Source organism: Lepus europaeus, chromosome 22, assembly GCF_033115175.1.
Source record: "Lepus europaeus isolate LE1 chromosome 22, mLepTim1.pri, whole genome shotgun sequence".
Lineage (NCBI taxonomy): Eukaryota > Metazoa > Chordata > Mammalia > Lagomorpha > Leporidae > Lepus > Lepus europaeus.
Window position 1 is genome coordinate 4,124,953 of NC_084848.1, and position 13,793 is coordinate 4,138,745.

A 13,793-nucleotide genomic window follows, 5' to 3' on the forward strand; every position below is an offset into this window, starting at 1 on the left:
GTCCTCCGGGTCCCACGCTGCCCCCAGCAGCACATGGGCTGCGGCCCAGGGAGCCTCCTACGGGCTCTGGGGCTCATTCCCACGTTCCTTCTGTACTGAGGAGAAGCCAGGGTCCAGGCAGGCAATCGGACGACACACCAAACACATACAACAGCAAACGTTCCTGCCCACTTTTGCAGTGAACGAGCAAGACCAGAGCCCAGCGCGGAGGGCCGCGAGACCTGGGTTTCACTTCCCTGCTGCCCTGCGGGCCCAGGTAGCGGCCTCTGGAGCCTGTGTGTCTGGCTGCTCCTCTGAGGCCCAGGGGAGCCACACAGGCTCAGCACTCACTGAGCAGCCACTGCACTGCTGGGTACCGCTCAGCTGTGCAGCACAAGCCCCTGCCCCAGGCTATCGGAGCACTGGAGCAGGGCCCGGCCCTGGGGGGGTAGGGGGGGCTTTTCAGCTGTGCCTGATGCACAGGTGGCCTGAGGCCTGGCTCTAGGTGTCTGAATCCAACTTGCCACGGTTTTTTGAATGACTTTTCTCTAAAAAAAACCCTCTAAAATAAACTGTGGTTCCATTAATAACCCTGTGTGTGTGCACGAGCACGCCGGAGGTGGAGGGTAGGGTTTGCCCCAGCTGTGCCATCAGTCCCGTCCTGAAAGTCACCTGTGAAGACCTCTGTCTTCACCTAGCCCTCCTTAGAGACCCATTTTCAAAAGCTACGTACAGGGAGGTGCCTGGGCCAGCACACGGCAGCCCCTCAGCCTGTCCTGCCACGCTCCCTGCCCCCACAGTCTACGTTGGAGGGCCTGCGTTCAAGTCCTGCCCTACTTCTGATCCACCTTCCTGCTAAGGCGCACCTTCGCTCAAGCACTTGCACCCCTGCCGCCCATGTGGGAGACCTGGATGGGATTCTGGGCTCCTGGCCTCAGCCTGGCCCAGCCCCAGCCGCTGTGGGCATTTGGAGAGTGAGCCAGTGGATGGAAGATCTCTCTATCTCCCAGCTTTTCAAATAAAATGGAAATAAACAAGAATTTTAAAAAGAAAGCCACATGCATCATGTCACACGTGAGCATTCTGCCCTTGGGAGACACTTGTCCTTCAAGTTACAGCACCACACACGGTCTAGTGTTTGGCGACCTGTGACCTCACCAAGCCTGTTGAACATGAGTGCTATTATTTACTTAATCTTCCCTTGCAGTCAGCTCCCCGAAGGACTGAGGAACACTAACCTGCCCAAACGTCAACAAACTGGACAGCTGCTCCAATTACAAGTGAGGTGTTAACAGATCAATGCAATAGAATAATCCAGAAACAGGTCCAGTTAATTACATGTAACAACAGACGGCCTCTTGAAACCCTGGGAGAAAATGGACTTTAAAAAGAGTAGCATCAGCAGAAATGAACACGCAGGTGGAAAAGGAGAAACTTGCATTTCTCTCTCAAGTCAGATGATACATTCCAAATGGACCAGAGATCTAAGCTGTGAACAAGAAAGAAGACCACCCAAAGTTCTAGAAAAACAGCTGGATTCTACCAGAGAACCTTCTGGCCATGACTGAACATTGAGAAGCCACGAGAGCAGTCATGAAAACACTGGAATGGGATTCCTTTGTGTTGGGAGTCACTGGCGGGCCTCTCCACGCCCCTGCTGGGCTCCACGCTGCCCCCCAAGGTACCCCTGCCCCTTGGTGCTGGGGCGAGTGCCCTGTGGTGAGAGGTGGGGCCAGGAGCTGTGGGATGCATCCTTCCCCCTCCTCCCCAGACACCAGGCTGGGGATTGAGTCATGGGTTGGCCCAGGGGTGGCCTGGTCCTTGCCGAAAGCCTGCACTGCTTCGCTCTCCCTCCTTCCTGGGAAACGCCATGGACTTGACCAGCCAATCACGAGGGAAGCCTGAGACAAATTCCAGTAAGGGCATCCAACAATGGACTTGAGCACAACGCCTCAAAATTGTTAAGGTCATCAAAAATAAAGAAAGTTGGAGAACTCAGCCTACGGAGAGAACACCGTGCTGTGCTGGGTGGGGCCCTGGTCCCACACGAATACACCATGGACTTCAGTGAGCAACAGGCACAAGAACGCATCGTACCGAGACCAGACGTTAGGAGAAACGGCAGCGCAGGGCATGGGACCTCCCTCCTAGAATTTTCTATAAATCTAAAATACAAAGTCTACTCCAATTTACAAGAAAGAAAGAGAAAAGCATTTTTTCATCCCTGGGGGTAGGCTCTGCATTTGGGAGAAACATCCAGGAGACTGAGGGTTAAGATCTTAACAAAGACCACGGGAAAACCCGCCCGGTGACACCACACCAACCACCACTGAAGCGGCACCGGCACCTCGGTAAAGCGCTCACTCACCCAGCACACGGATGAGGCCCTAGCCACCAACAGAGACCAAGGCAGGTGTAACCCTGCCTTGACGAGGCTTATGGTACAGCAGGGGACACAGAAGTCATCACGAATACCCCGTTACAGAAGAGCAAATGCCGAATGCTACAGAGGCAGCTAACAGCTAGGCCAGGGCTCAGTGATTGCTCCCCCAAGGAAGAGACATTTCTGTGAAGAGTTGAGAGCCTAGAAGTTAGCGAAGGAAAAAGGAAAACAAAGTGGTTTGGCTTTGATCAAGCTGGGTGACTCAGCTCCTCAGATCTTTTCCCAATTGAGGATTCTTCCAAAGGGAAGAGAAGACCAGAGCAATGGACACAGCAGTTCCACAGCCGGGAGGGCGTGGAGGCAGTGCCCAGAGAATGTGCCGGCTGCTGGGACCTTGTGAAAGACAGGCAGGAGTCGTGTTCCACATCAGGCCCGGGTTCAGTTCCCATCCCCAGCTCAGGCTCCTGACTCCAGCTTCCTGCTGGGGCAGACTCGGACGCAGTGAGGATGACACAATTGACTGGGCCCATGCCACACACACGGGAGACCCACGTTAGGTTCCTCGATCCTGGCTCTAGGCCTGGCCCAGCTGGGGGCCTTTGGGGAGTGAAGTAGCAGATGGAAGAATGACAGTGCAAGTTCTCTCTGTTTCATTCTTTCTCTACCTCCCAAAAAATAAAATAAAAACAAGGCCTAGAGAGAAGAGAATACAAGGAAAGATGGAGTGGAGAAGGAGTGCGAGAGCTGCCGTGAGTCTCTGAGACCCCCAGACAGCTCTGTGTGGAGCAAGGCCCTCTCATGCCACACAAGGCTCACGTCTCCCCTCCTGCCACACAGTTAACGGTGCCTGGCTGCAACAGTACTGCCTATTTGCTGGCACAACTCTCTTCTGTACCCCAACATGGCAGCCTCCTCATTTTACCCTCATTTCCATCGCTCTCTTTTGTGACCTTTATAGAGAATGGGCCTGGATATTTTTTAGAAGTAGTTGCATCGATAGCAACTGTGATTTCTAAATTAAAATCCCACAGACAGAGGTGAGCTGGAGAAGGAGCTCACAAGAGGGCAGAACATGTGCAACCAGACTCGTCTCAGATTTTCCCAGGGTCTGTCCTCCTCCTAGGCACAATGGATCGGGGCGGGGTGAGGGTGACCACCAACAGCCCAGGTGTGACCCTCACGGACCCTCAGAAGGAAGCACAGCTGTGCTCATGTCTCTGTGTGCAACACAGAGGCTCAGAGAGGCTGGGTGGTGTGCTCAGTTGGCCCTAAGCAGTAGCTCTCTGACACCCAGGCTGCTCACAGCACAGAGGGTAAGGTAGACCCAACATTATTAAATATCAAAATAAGAGAAAGAGGGAGAGAGGGAGGGAGAAAGAGAGAGAGAGAGAGAGATTGAGAGAGAGAAAGGGGTGGATTGAGGGAGGGAAAACCGAGTTCATTCACAGCCCTAGAGAGCCCCAGAGTGGACGTCTTTCCCAGGGCCCTCAGGACAAAGCGCGCCTGCAAGGAGGAGGACGAGGGAGCAGGGTGCCCTCCTGTGGTGAGCTGGAGAACTACCCGTCTGGGCTCTGGGCTTTTCCCCTGCTGAACTAACCCTCCCATCGACTTCCAGGATTCGCCCTCCTTTCATTCACCTTCTTGCTTTCTTCCTCTCTCCACTGCTTTAAACCGTGGTCTGGCAGCATGCATCAGACGCCTTTGAAATGTGTATGGCCACGGGTCCCGGTGGTCTTGCCTGTTAACTCATCCTAAGGAAGCGACCAGAGACGCACCTGAGTTTTATGAGCAGACGTTTATCACAGAGTCGTTCACAATGATGAAAAATTAAAAACACACTGTGTTTAAACCGGGGTGCTGGTTAAATAAGACTTGATATACCATCCGATACATTCTGATTCGTCCATTTAAAATGTTCTCAAAGAATACTCAACAGGCAGGGACTGGGTGCCTGTAAGTACACACTACACCATCAGTTTTGTGAACACTGTCACATTCACACAGGAAAAGGACAAAGGACCTAAGCCACCTGTTTGACGCGGTCTTCTGGAGGTAGCAGGAGCGATGCTGACTCTGTCTTTACCTTTCTGCTTTCAAATGTGTAACCTTCAACATACACTACACTCAAACCAGGGGGAAATGTTATTTTTTAGAAAAGGCATAAAATAGTTACCACCAGGAAATTACCTCATGTCGAGCTTCTCCCAGTGTTCTAGGAAGGAGGAAACTGCTTAGGATTTCCGAGGAGGGGCAGCCGCCCTTCTCACTCACCCCTCGCCTGTCCCCATCCCCTCTTCCGCAGGTCTCCACACTCCTCCTTAGCACTTACGTACACAGTTACACAGATGCCCTTGATGGGAAAAGCTCTTATGTGAAACCATACTGATTTATTTTCATGCGGCTTATATATGTACAATTATAAAGCTAAGTTTAAAAATCTGATGTTTATATATCTAGGTAAGCCAACTTTATAAATACAAACACCACCACTACACCAGCAAAACTCAAAATTATATTACTATAATAAAAGTTGCTCAAATGAAAGTAATTCTCCACAAAGTAAACATGGCAATGGTACTATGCTAAACACAAGCAGATAGAAGAACAGAAGAGTCCAAAAAGACACATGGGGTCAGTGCTGTGGCAAAGCAGGATGTAGGTGACGGTTCAAGTCCTGGCTGCTCCGTTTCCAACCCTAATTCACCTGGAAAAGCAGTGGAGGGGGCCCCTGCACCCACGTGGGAGACCTGAAAGAAGCTCCTGGCTCTTGGCTTCAGATTGACCCAGCTCCAGCCATTGCAGCCATCTGGGGAGTGAACAAGCGGATGGAAGATCTCTCCCTTTATCTGTCTCTACCTCTCTCTGTAACTCTATTTTTTAAATAAATAAATAAATCTAGAGGAAAAAAAAAAAAAAGACACACATACATGGCCTGTAGCCCCGACAGCTGGCTTTGTGGCTTTTTTAACGTGACTTCCACAGCCATCTGGAGAACCTTCCTCCTTACACCGACCTGCAGCGTTGGGCTCACACATGGACTTGGCCATGCCTGTGTTAGTTAATGCAAGCTGGAGGTGACAGCAAGGCCCAAGTCCGTGCCTAGGTGTCCTACGCCATAGCCTGTAATCACACTGCATTCTGTGTAACTCCAAGACTGACACGGTGCCCTTGGCCCAGATGGAGTGGACCCCTGGCCTGTGGCCAGGCGTACCGACGGGCTGCTCTGGCCTTCCCTCACATCCACAAGGCTGGCCCCGCGGGGGCAGGTGAGCGTTCCAAGCATCAGAGATGACCGTCTCTCATTCAACCACTGCCATCTGCAACCACACGCCCCTGGGTTTGGGACCCAGACATCAGCCCCACCACCCCTCTGGAAAACACCGCCGGCACCTCTGCCATACACATCACCGCTGCGCTCCAGCACCTGACCAGCGCCCATGAGGGCAGTGGAGTGTTGGCCTTCAGCTCAAGTTCTAGCCAATTTTGAAGAACATTTGAGAAATACTTACGTACGAGACCCATTGAAACCAAGTTGAATGAGAAAAAATACTTACGTACACAGAACAAATGTAATAATCTGACTTCTGGAGCACTTTCTTAAATATAAAAATGTTAATCTTTAAAAGAGAGGGAGAATGTCCACAGGACACATTCCCCATGGCTAAGCAACTCGGGTAAATAAGCTGGAATATGATACACAGTGTGTATGTGTGGGTGGGTTTTTTCAAGTAGGTGCAGGAAGTGACCTAGTGAACGTTTATAAATGTCTTAGGTATGGGGACCAACCCATCCAATCCACTAAGGCAACTCTAAGTCCTCAGGAGATGGCTTCTGAATGAAGATATGCAAATATATAGGATCTGCTAGGAAAAACGAAACAAGAATTCAGGCTCTCCATGTGGGACCAGGTGCCCAAAGTGGCAGCTTACCCACCACAAACACGTGCCCCATGGGTCAGTTTGACTGCGGGTTACACACAGCAAGAGAGAGATCCGCGAGGCGATGTCCAGGACAAAGAGCAGGGCTGGGTGCCTGGCCCAGCTGTGTGCCCCCATTCCACACTGCAGTGCCTTGGTTTGGGTCCTGGCCTGGGCTTGACGCCAGCTTCCAGCTAATACAGAGTGAGAGGCAGCAGTGAGGGCTCACAAACCCTTCCTGCCCTCTCTCCCTCCAACCCCGCCTTGGGAGACGTGGACTGGACCCGCCCAGTCCAGTCTCTGCAGTTTCAGGCATTTGGGAAGTGAACCAGTAGATGAGAGTACGTGCGCCCTCTCTCTCTGGCTCCATCTCTCAGATGAAATGGAACTGTAAAACAAGAAAGACGGAGTGAAGAACAGAGCAGCAGGCATGGGAAGCAGAGGAAAGGCTGAGAGGTGTGGAGACGCACGGAGACGGCCACATACGCCTACCTGTGGTTCTGGAAGGCAAAGCGAAGAGTATACAGGACAGGCCTCTTCGGCACTACTCGGTGATGACTTCCAAAGCTAACGAAAGATTTGAGAAGCCCCGAGAACCCCAGCTCTAAATACAAAGAACTCCATCCCAGGGAGAGCCCAGGAGAAGTGCTGAAAACAAACAACACTTTTAAAGCAGCCAGAGAGAAACACTGAGCACTTTCAAAGGGACAGCAGGCTGACAAGTGACTTCTCAACAACAACGAAAAGTCAGAGAGAAATGGCTTTAAAATGCTAAAAGAAGGATGGCGCCATGGCTCACTAGGCTAATCCTCCGCCTGCAGCGCTGGCACCCCGGGTTCTAGTCCTGGTTTGGGCGCCGGTTCTGTCCCGGTTGCTCCTCTTCCAGTCCAGCTCTCTGCTGTGGCCCGGGAGTGCAGTGAAGGATGGCCCAGGTCCTTGGGCCCTGCACCTGCATGGGAGACCAGGAGGAAGCACCTGGCTCCTGGCTTCGGATAGGCGCAGTGCGCCGGCCGTAGCGGCCACTTGGGGGGTGAACCAATGGAAAAAGGAAGACCTTTCTCTCTGTCTCTCTCTCACTGTCCACTCTGCTTGTCAAAAAAAAAAAAAAAAAAAAAAAAAAAAAAGCTAAAAGAAAAATGATGGGACTCCAAGAACTCTGTAATGAAAAGACTCCAAAAATGGAGACGGGGCCAGCGCTGCGGTGTAGCAGGTAAAGTCTCTGCCTGCAGCGCTGGCATCACATATGGGCGCAGTTCGAGTCCTGGCTGCTCCACTTCTGATCCAGCTCTCTGCTATGGCCTGGGAAAGCAGGAGAAGATGGCCCAAGTCCACTGCACCCATGTGAGAGACCTGGAAGAAGCTCTTGACTCCTGGCTTCAGATCGGCCCAGCTCTGGCCATTTTGGGAATGAACCAGCAGATGGAAGATCTCTCTCTGTCTCTCTCTCTCTCTGCCTCAGCCTCTCTGTCGCTCTGCCTTTCAAATAGATAAATGTCTTTTTTTAAAAAAGAAAAGAAAATGGAGACAAGTGTAGGAACACAACATTGTGGTAACGGTTGTATCACCCGATGACTGGGTCCAGGTTCTTGTCTCCAATGCAGGAAAGGATTCGTGGACCAGACACAGGCAAAGGTTGGCAGAGGAAGCTACATTGGCATGAGTGGCAAAGGTACGGTCTGGAGAAGGAGTGCAGGTGCACTGGAGGGCGAGCTGCCCACCACCAGGGTCAGGGCCATTGAAGTTTGAACTGGAGGCCTGGGGTGGGGCGGGGCTTAACTGAATGTTCACAGAGGACAGAGTTTGGGGGCGTGAGCACACCCATTTCCTGAACCTCTTGTGGACAACTTGGAAGTGTCATGCCATCAGCTGCATGCCGGTAGCCAATGTGACAGCCGTGGTAATTTTACCACAACGACCTGCTAATGAGCTACAGGGGATCCCCGGGCCGCAGCCAGTGGCCATGTTGGGTTGGGGCCAGTGCTGGTGAACAGAGGGCTTTGGGGGGTGCAGGTGGCGCTGCAGGAGGGGCTGGCCACCGCGGGCTTTGCTCCCTGCCCCCTCGCCGACATCAGCTGCAAAGTGAACACTCCGAAGCCAGCCGCCCTGCGCTGTATCTAAAGGAGACCAAGTAACCACGAAAAGATATTCAGCCCCGGCGGTTAGCGGGAAGCCACGCGCGGGTGCCCCCCTGCGCGCCTAGAATGCAAGCCGGACAGGACCCGACGCTGCCCAGGACGCAGACGGAGCAGACGCCCGCCCACAGCTTCAGACACGCGCGTTAGCGAAGTAGCTCACGAGCGACACGTGTGCGTCCTCACCCCGGCAGCACACGCCCTGGCGAGCGCAGAGCCCGGCGCCAGCGAAGCTCCCAGGGCCCCCGCACACTGCGCTGCGGCGACACGACAGCGCGGCGACAGCGGAGGTCACCCGGACCCACGGCTCCCGCAGCCACCCGCAGCGGAGGAGGCCAGTCACAGAGGAGTGCGGCCTGCAGCGTGGGCGCCGGGACGGCCCCGACGCCGGAACCTGACAGCGGCACCGAGGGGGCGGGAGGCGACCACCGCCCCGGGATGGCCCCGACCCCGGAACCTGACCGACGGCGGCACAGAGGGGGCGGGAGGCGACCACCGCCCCGGGATGGCCCCGGCGCCGGAACCTGACCGACGGCGGTGACAGCGGCACCGAGGGGGCGGGGGGCGACCACCGCCCGGGACGGCCCCGACCCCGGAACCTGACAGCGACACCGAGGGGACGGGAAGCGACCACCGCCCCGGGATGGCCCCGACCCCGGAACCTGACAGCGACACCGAGGGGGCGGGGGGCGACCACCGCCCCGGGATGGCCCCGGCGCCGGAACCTGACCGACGGCGGCACCGAGGGGGCGGGGGACGACCACCGCCCCGGGACGGCCCTGACCCCGGAACCTGACAGTGGCACCGAGGGGGCGGGGGGCGACCACCGCCCGGGACGGCCCTGACCCCGGAACCTGACAGTGGCACCGAGGGGGCGGGGGGCGACCACCGCCCCGGGACGACCCCGACGCCGGAACCTGACAGCGACACCGAGGGGGCGGGGGGCGACCACCGCCCGGGACGGCCCCCAGCTCGGCCGCGGCTACCTCAGCGCGGGCCTCGGGTCCGAGCCGCGGGCTGGCGACCTGCAGGGGCGCGCGGGACGGCGGCGGGGCCGGGGGGCGCCAGGCCGGCTCCCCACAGCCCTGCTCCCCTTCGGGACCCCTCGCACCCGGCCCCCACTCACCTCATTGTCGCTGCCGGCGGCGGGCGCGCGGGGCGCGGGGCGCGGGCGCTAGCGGGGGAGCCGGCCCCGGGCGCGGCGGCTCCGCGTCTGGCTGGGCTGCGGGCGGCAGCGGGGGCTCATCTTCTCGGGGCGGGCCCGCGGCCGCTAGCTGCGGGGAAGGGCGGCGGCGGCGGCGGCTGACAGCCGGGCCCCGGCCCCTGCCATCTTGGCGGGCGCGCGTGCCCGGGCCGGCGCGAGCGAGCGCGCCCGGGCCGGCGGCCGGCGGGGGCGAGAAGGGGGCGAGCCCGCCGGGGTCCACGGGGGCGCGTGCGCGCGCGGCCGCCTGGCAGTCGGGGCGCGTGTCAGCTCCCGGGCCGAGGTCGGGGATGCGCGTGCGGCCCAGGGCCCCTCCGCGCGCGGCTGCGTCTCCTCGCCCGCAGCCTTGGAGGCAGAGGAGCGCGCGCGCGGCGGCCGAGGCCGGACACAAAAGGCGCGGGGCCCCGCGGTCCGCGCCTCGGGGGGCGGGGCCGGAGGCTGCAGAGGCGGGGCCGGCGGCGAGGGGCGGGGCCTCGGGGAGGCGGGGCCGGGGCGGGGCGCCGGCGGGCACGTGGTGCGCGCTCAGCGGCTGCCCAGAGCCCAGGGCTGTGCGCGTCGTCGTGGCTGAGGGCTCGGGCCCCTGTACCCCGGGCAGACCCTGGCCCCAGGGACGTCGAGGCCGCCGCCGACCGACTTCCTCGCCTTGTGGCTAAGGAGCCCAGCAGGGCCGGCGTCGCAGCCTTGGGGTCATCTCAGAGCCGGAAGGACCCAGCACGAGGAGCCCTGCCCCGCGCCCCGAAACCAGAGCTTGTGAGAATCGGGGAGTCGTCCAGGTTTTCTCTGGTCTCCTGATTTTTCAATCCCGATCTTTCCTAGGAGTCAGGGGTTGTGATTGCTGTCCGAGTTCAGAGCCTAGGCCCTCGGCGTTCCCCCTCGCCACGTGTGAGTGTTTGATTCCCAGCCCGGGGCCACAGTGTGTGCCCGAGGCACAGTCCACGGTAGCGCGTGCCCAAGCCACGGCTTCGCTGGGGTCTCGGAATCCCAGCTTGTGTCCAGGCGAATGTCCCCCCGCGCCGTGTCCAGCGTGGGTCTCCCTGCCTCTTCCTCACTGGGCGCAGGCCCTTGGCCAGTGCCCCCAGCCAAGCTTGAGAGGGGGCCTGGAGCAACACCCCACTGCAGCCCTCAGGGTTAGCACTCCCCCTGCCGCGATTCGGACAAGGCTTTCGTCACTTAGACATCCCAGGTGTACTGTGGGGAGGCAGGGTTACCCCCGGTCAGCGCATGTCAAAGATCCCTGGATATAAGCCCGTTTACTGGTGGTCTTTCCACCGGGGGCCCACTCTGACCTCGGTCCGGCATTGTGCCGGCTGCCGGGCAGGCCTGGGGCTGCTGGAGGGTTTGCAGGGAAATGCAGATGGCAGATTTGCTGTTGAACCCTAGCACCAAAGGTGAGGGGCACAGACCCCTGCCAGGCTTTCTCTAGAGGACTCTGGGTTGGGGGGACAAGGAGAAAGAGAAAGTGACCGGCCCCGAGTCCGTCACCCAGTGGATTCCCGGACCTCACTGCGTCCGGCTCTGGGAGGGGTCATTTCTTGCACCTGATGCTTGTTCCCCAGAGGCCTCAGAGAGCAGGAAGGGCGGGGGCAGGACAGGACACACCCCCTCCTGTGCCCGGCCTCCCCCTGGAGCACGCTGGCCTCTGAATAACCAGCGTTAGATGCTTGGAGAAGCTGGGGGCCCACATTTGTCCCGCAGCTCAGACTTGGCCTCATCTGACAGGTGGGAATCGCAGGGGCTGTGCCGAGGTCGGCTGAGGGGCCCACGTCTGCACCACCTCCCGCTCATGAGCAAAGCCCCCGACCTCCAGCTTTTCACCCTCACTCGCTCCTCACCTTTCCCTTCTCTGATTTGCTTCATTTTTCAAAAAAGATTTATTTATGGGCTAGAGCTGTGGTGTAGCAGGTCAAGCCGTGGCCTGCAGTGCCGGCATCCCGTATAGGCGCAGGTTCGTGTCCTGGCTGCTCCACTTCCCATCCAGCTCCTTGCTATGACCTGGGAAAGCAGTGGAAGATGGCCTAAGACCTTGGGCCCCTGCACCCACGCGGGAGACTCAGAAGAAGCTCCTGGTTCCTGGCTTAGAATCAGCCCAACTCCAGCTGTTGCAGCCATATAGGGAGAGGGAAGATTCTCTCTCTCTTTCTCTCTCTCTCTACCTCTCAGTCTCTGTAACTCTGCTTTTCAAATAAATAAATATTTTTTTAAAAAAAATCAACTAGGTAGAAATGCTGGTAATAGGGGAACTGAAATGGGACACAACCCTAAGGCCAGAGAGCTGGGGGCACCAGGGTGTTAAGCACTGGGGGAAACCGGCCTCTCAGGACCTCCTTCCTCCTTGGAGAACGCTGGGCGGTGGGCTGGGGACAGCCGAGCAGACAGCAGGTGGCAGCCTCCCTGAGGCTGGGCTGGGGGCCTGGCGAGCGGACCCCGCTCTGCCACCACTCCCTGTGCCGTAGGCTGGTCCTTGGTTTTCCAAGGGGGACTCAAGCCCAGGGAGGCAGCTGGGGAGGACTGGGGTGGAGAGGTGTGTGTGAAGGGGGTGAGTGCAGGGTGAGGGCAGGTCTGGGCCACCCTCTCTCCCCAGACCCCAGCCAGTGGAGCCCAGTCCCCAGCATGTTAGGGAGCAGGGTCCTGGGAGACAGGAGGTGAGGGAAGCATGGGCCGCGTGCTTCCGTCAGGGCTCTCCAGGGAGGCCGGATGTGTGTGGGCATGAAAAGGAGCTACATTTATGAGCTTGGCACACACGGTCCTGGAGGCTGGGAGTCCCACCAGCTGCCTTCTGCAAACCGGAGGCCCAGGGAGGCAGGTGGCACGGGCCCACGCCCCACTGAAGGGCTAGGTTCCCCCAGGCGCCGAGGCTTGCCAAGCAGGGGCTTCCTGTCCGGGGGCGGAAGACGGACTTCCCGCCGAAGCAGAGAGCAGGTGCGCTTCCCGCACCTCTTCTGCCCTGTTCAGGCCTCAGCAGATCAGCGATGCCTGCTGGCGTGGGGGACAGGCCCCTCTTCCTCCCTCAGGCACTCACCTCTCGCAGACCCTCACGCGTGATGTTTTGCCAGCTTTCTGGGCCCCGCTGAGCCCACCCATGCCGACACTCTGGGAAGCACGACACTCAAGCGAGATGTGGAAAGTTGAGCTGCCTCCGGCTCCAACCTTTCTCCTGCCCAAGTTCACTGCTTTGGCTTCGGTAACTTTCCAGCGTCTCAGGACTTTGAGGATGGTTACAGTTGAGCCCCGAAGTGGGGTCGGGTACGTGTGCGTGTACGTGTGTGTGTGCGTGCATGTGCGTCCTTTGTTGTTTAAATGACTGCTTGTCTCAGAGCAGGATCCAGGCTTGCTTCTCCAACCTGACCCGGAGCTTGGCTGGGGCACAGAGGCGGGTGAAGCCCGTGGGCTTGCCGGCGGCTTCCTCACCCGCGCTCCGCTCTCTCCTTGGAGAACCAGGAGGTTTACAGGCGTCAGGTAAAAATAGCTTGGTGCAGCTTCCGCCGGGAAGACACTCAGAAAGGGAAGAGAGGGATCATTTGCTAAAAAAGAAACGGCCTACCAAGTCGCTGCCATAGTTTTCGAATCCGTTTTTGGAAAGTGTATCTGGAGACTTGAAGACATTGTTGCCTTGTCATTCAGTCCTTCTGACATCTGCCCCTGAAGAAATGAACGTGACTACAGGAAAAGCTCAGTGGACGAACTCTGCATTGCAGTCCCCTTTGCCAAAGTAAAACGCCAGCAAGGTCCTTAGGGTGCAGGGCGCAGGGGAGTTCAGGTTCAGACACACCCTCCTGCTCGCAGGTGCACTCAGCTGTGAGGTCCCGTTGGTGCCAGGTGTAGCCGACAGCAACGTGAAGGTGCAGAGAGTTTATGCTGCAGGAGCCTATGACCTCAGGACCCTGCTCAAGGGGACCAGGGGAGTACGATGCAGTGGGGACACAGAGGGACCAGGTGATGCAGGGGGGACACAGAGGGACCAGAGCCCAGACTTGCACTCAGGGAAGACTTCCTGGAGGAAGGGCCTTTCAAGCTGAGTTGAAGGTTATGGAGCTCGGCTGGGAAGAGTGGAGGAAGAGCGTCGGGGCAGAGAGCAGGTGGGAAGTACGCGCGGTGACAGCGTTCACTGTGTGTGTGAAGGGGTGGACAGAGGAGCCAGCGGCGGAAGTGAAGGCAGGAGCCGTCCTGGAGTCACAGCACAA

The 13,793-nt window shown here is 57.9% G+C and overlaps 1 protein-coding gene across 1 annotated transcript in view; it reads right to left on the reverse strand.

The window, feature by feature from the left end:
* EVL (Enah/Vasp-like) overlaps positions 1–9,591 on the reverse strand; it is a 135,594-nt gene extending 126,003 nt beyond the window's left edge. The window contains exon 1 of the mRNA XM_062181620.1: positions 9,538–9,591. Coding sequence (XP_062037604.1) covers positions 9,538–9,542 — 5 coding nt within the window. The 5' untranslated portion in view covers positions 9,543–9,591. The remainder of the gene's footprint in view (positions 1–9,537) is intronic.
* Positions 9,592–13,793: the final 4,202 nt, after the last annotated feature.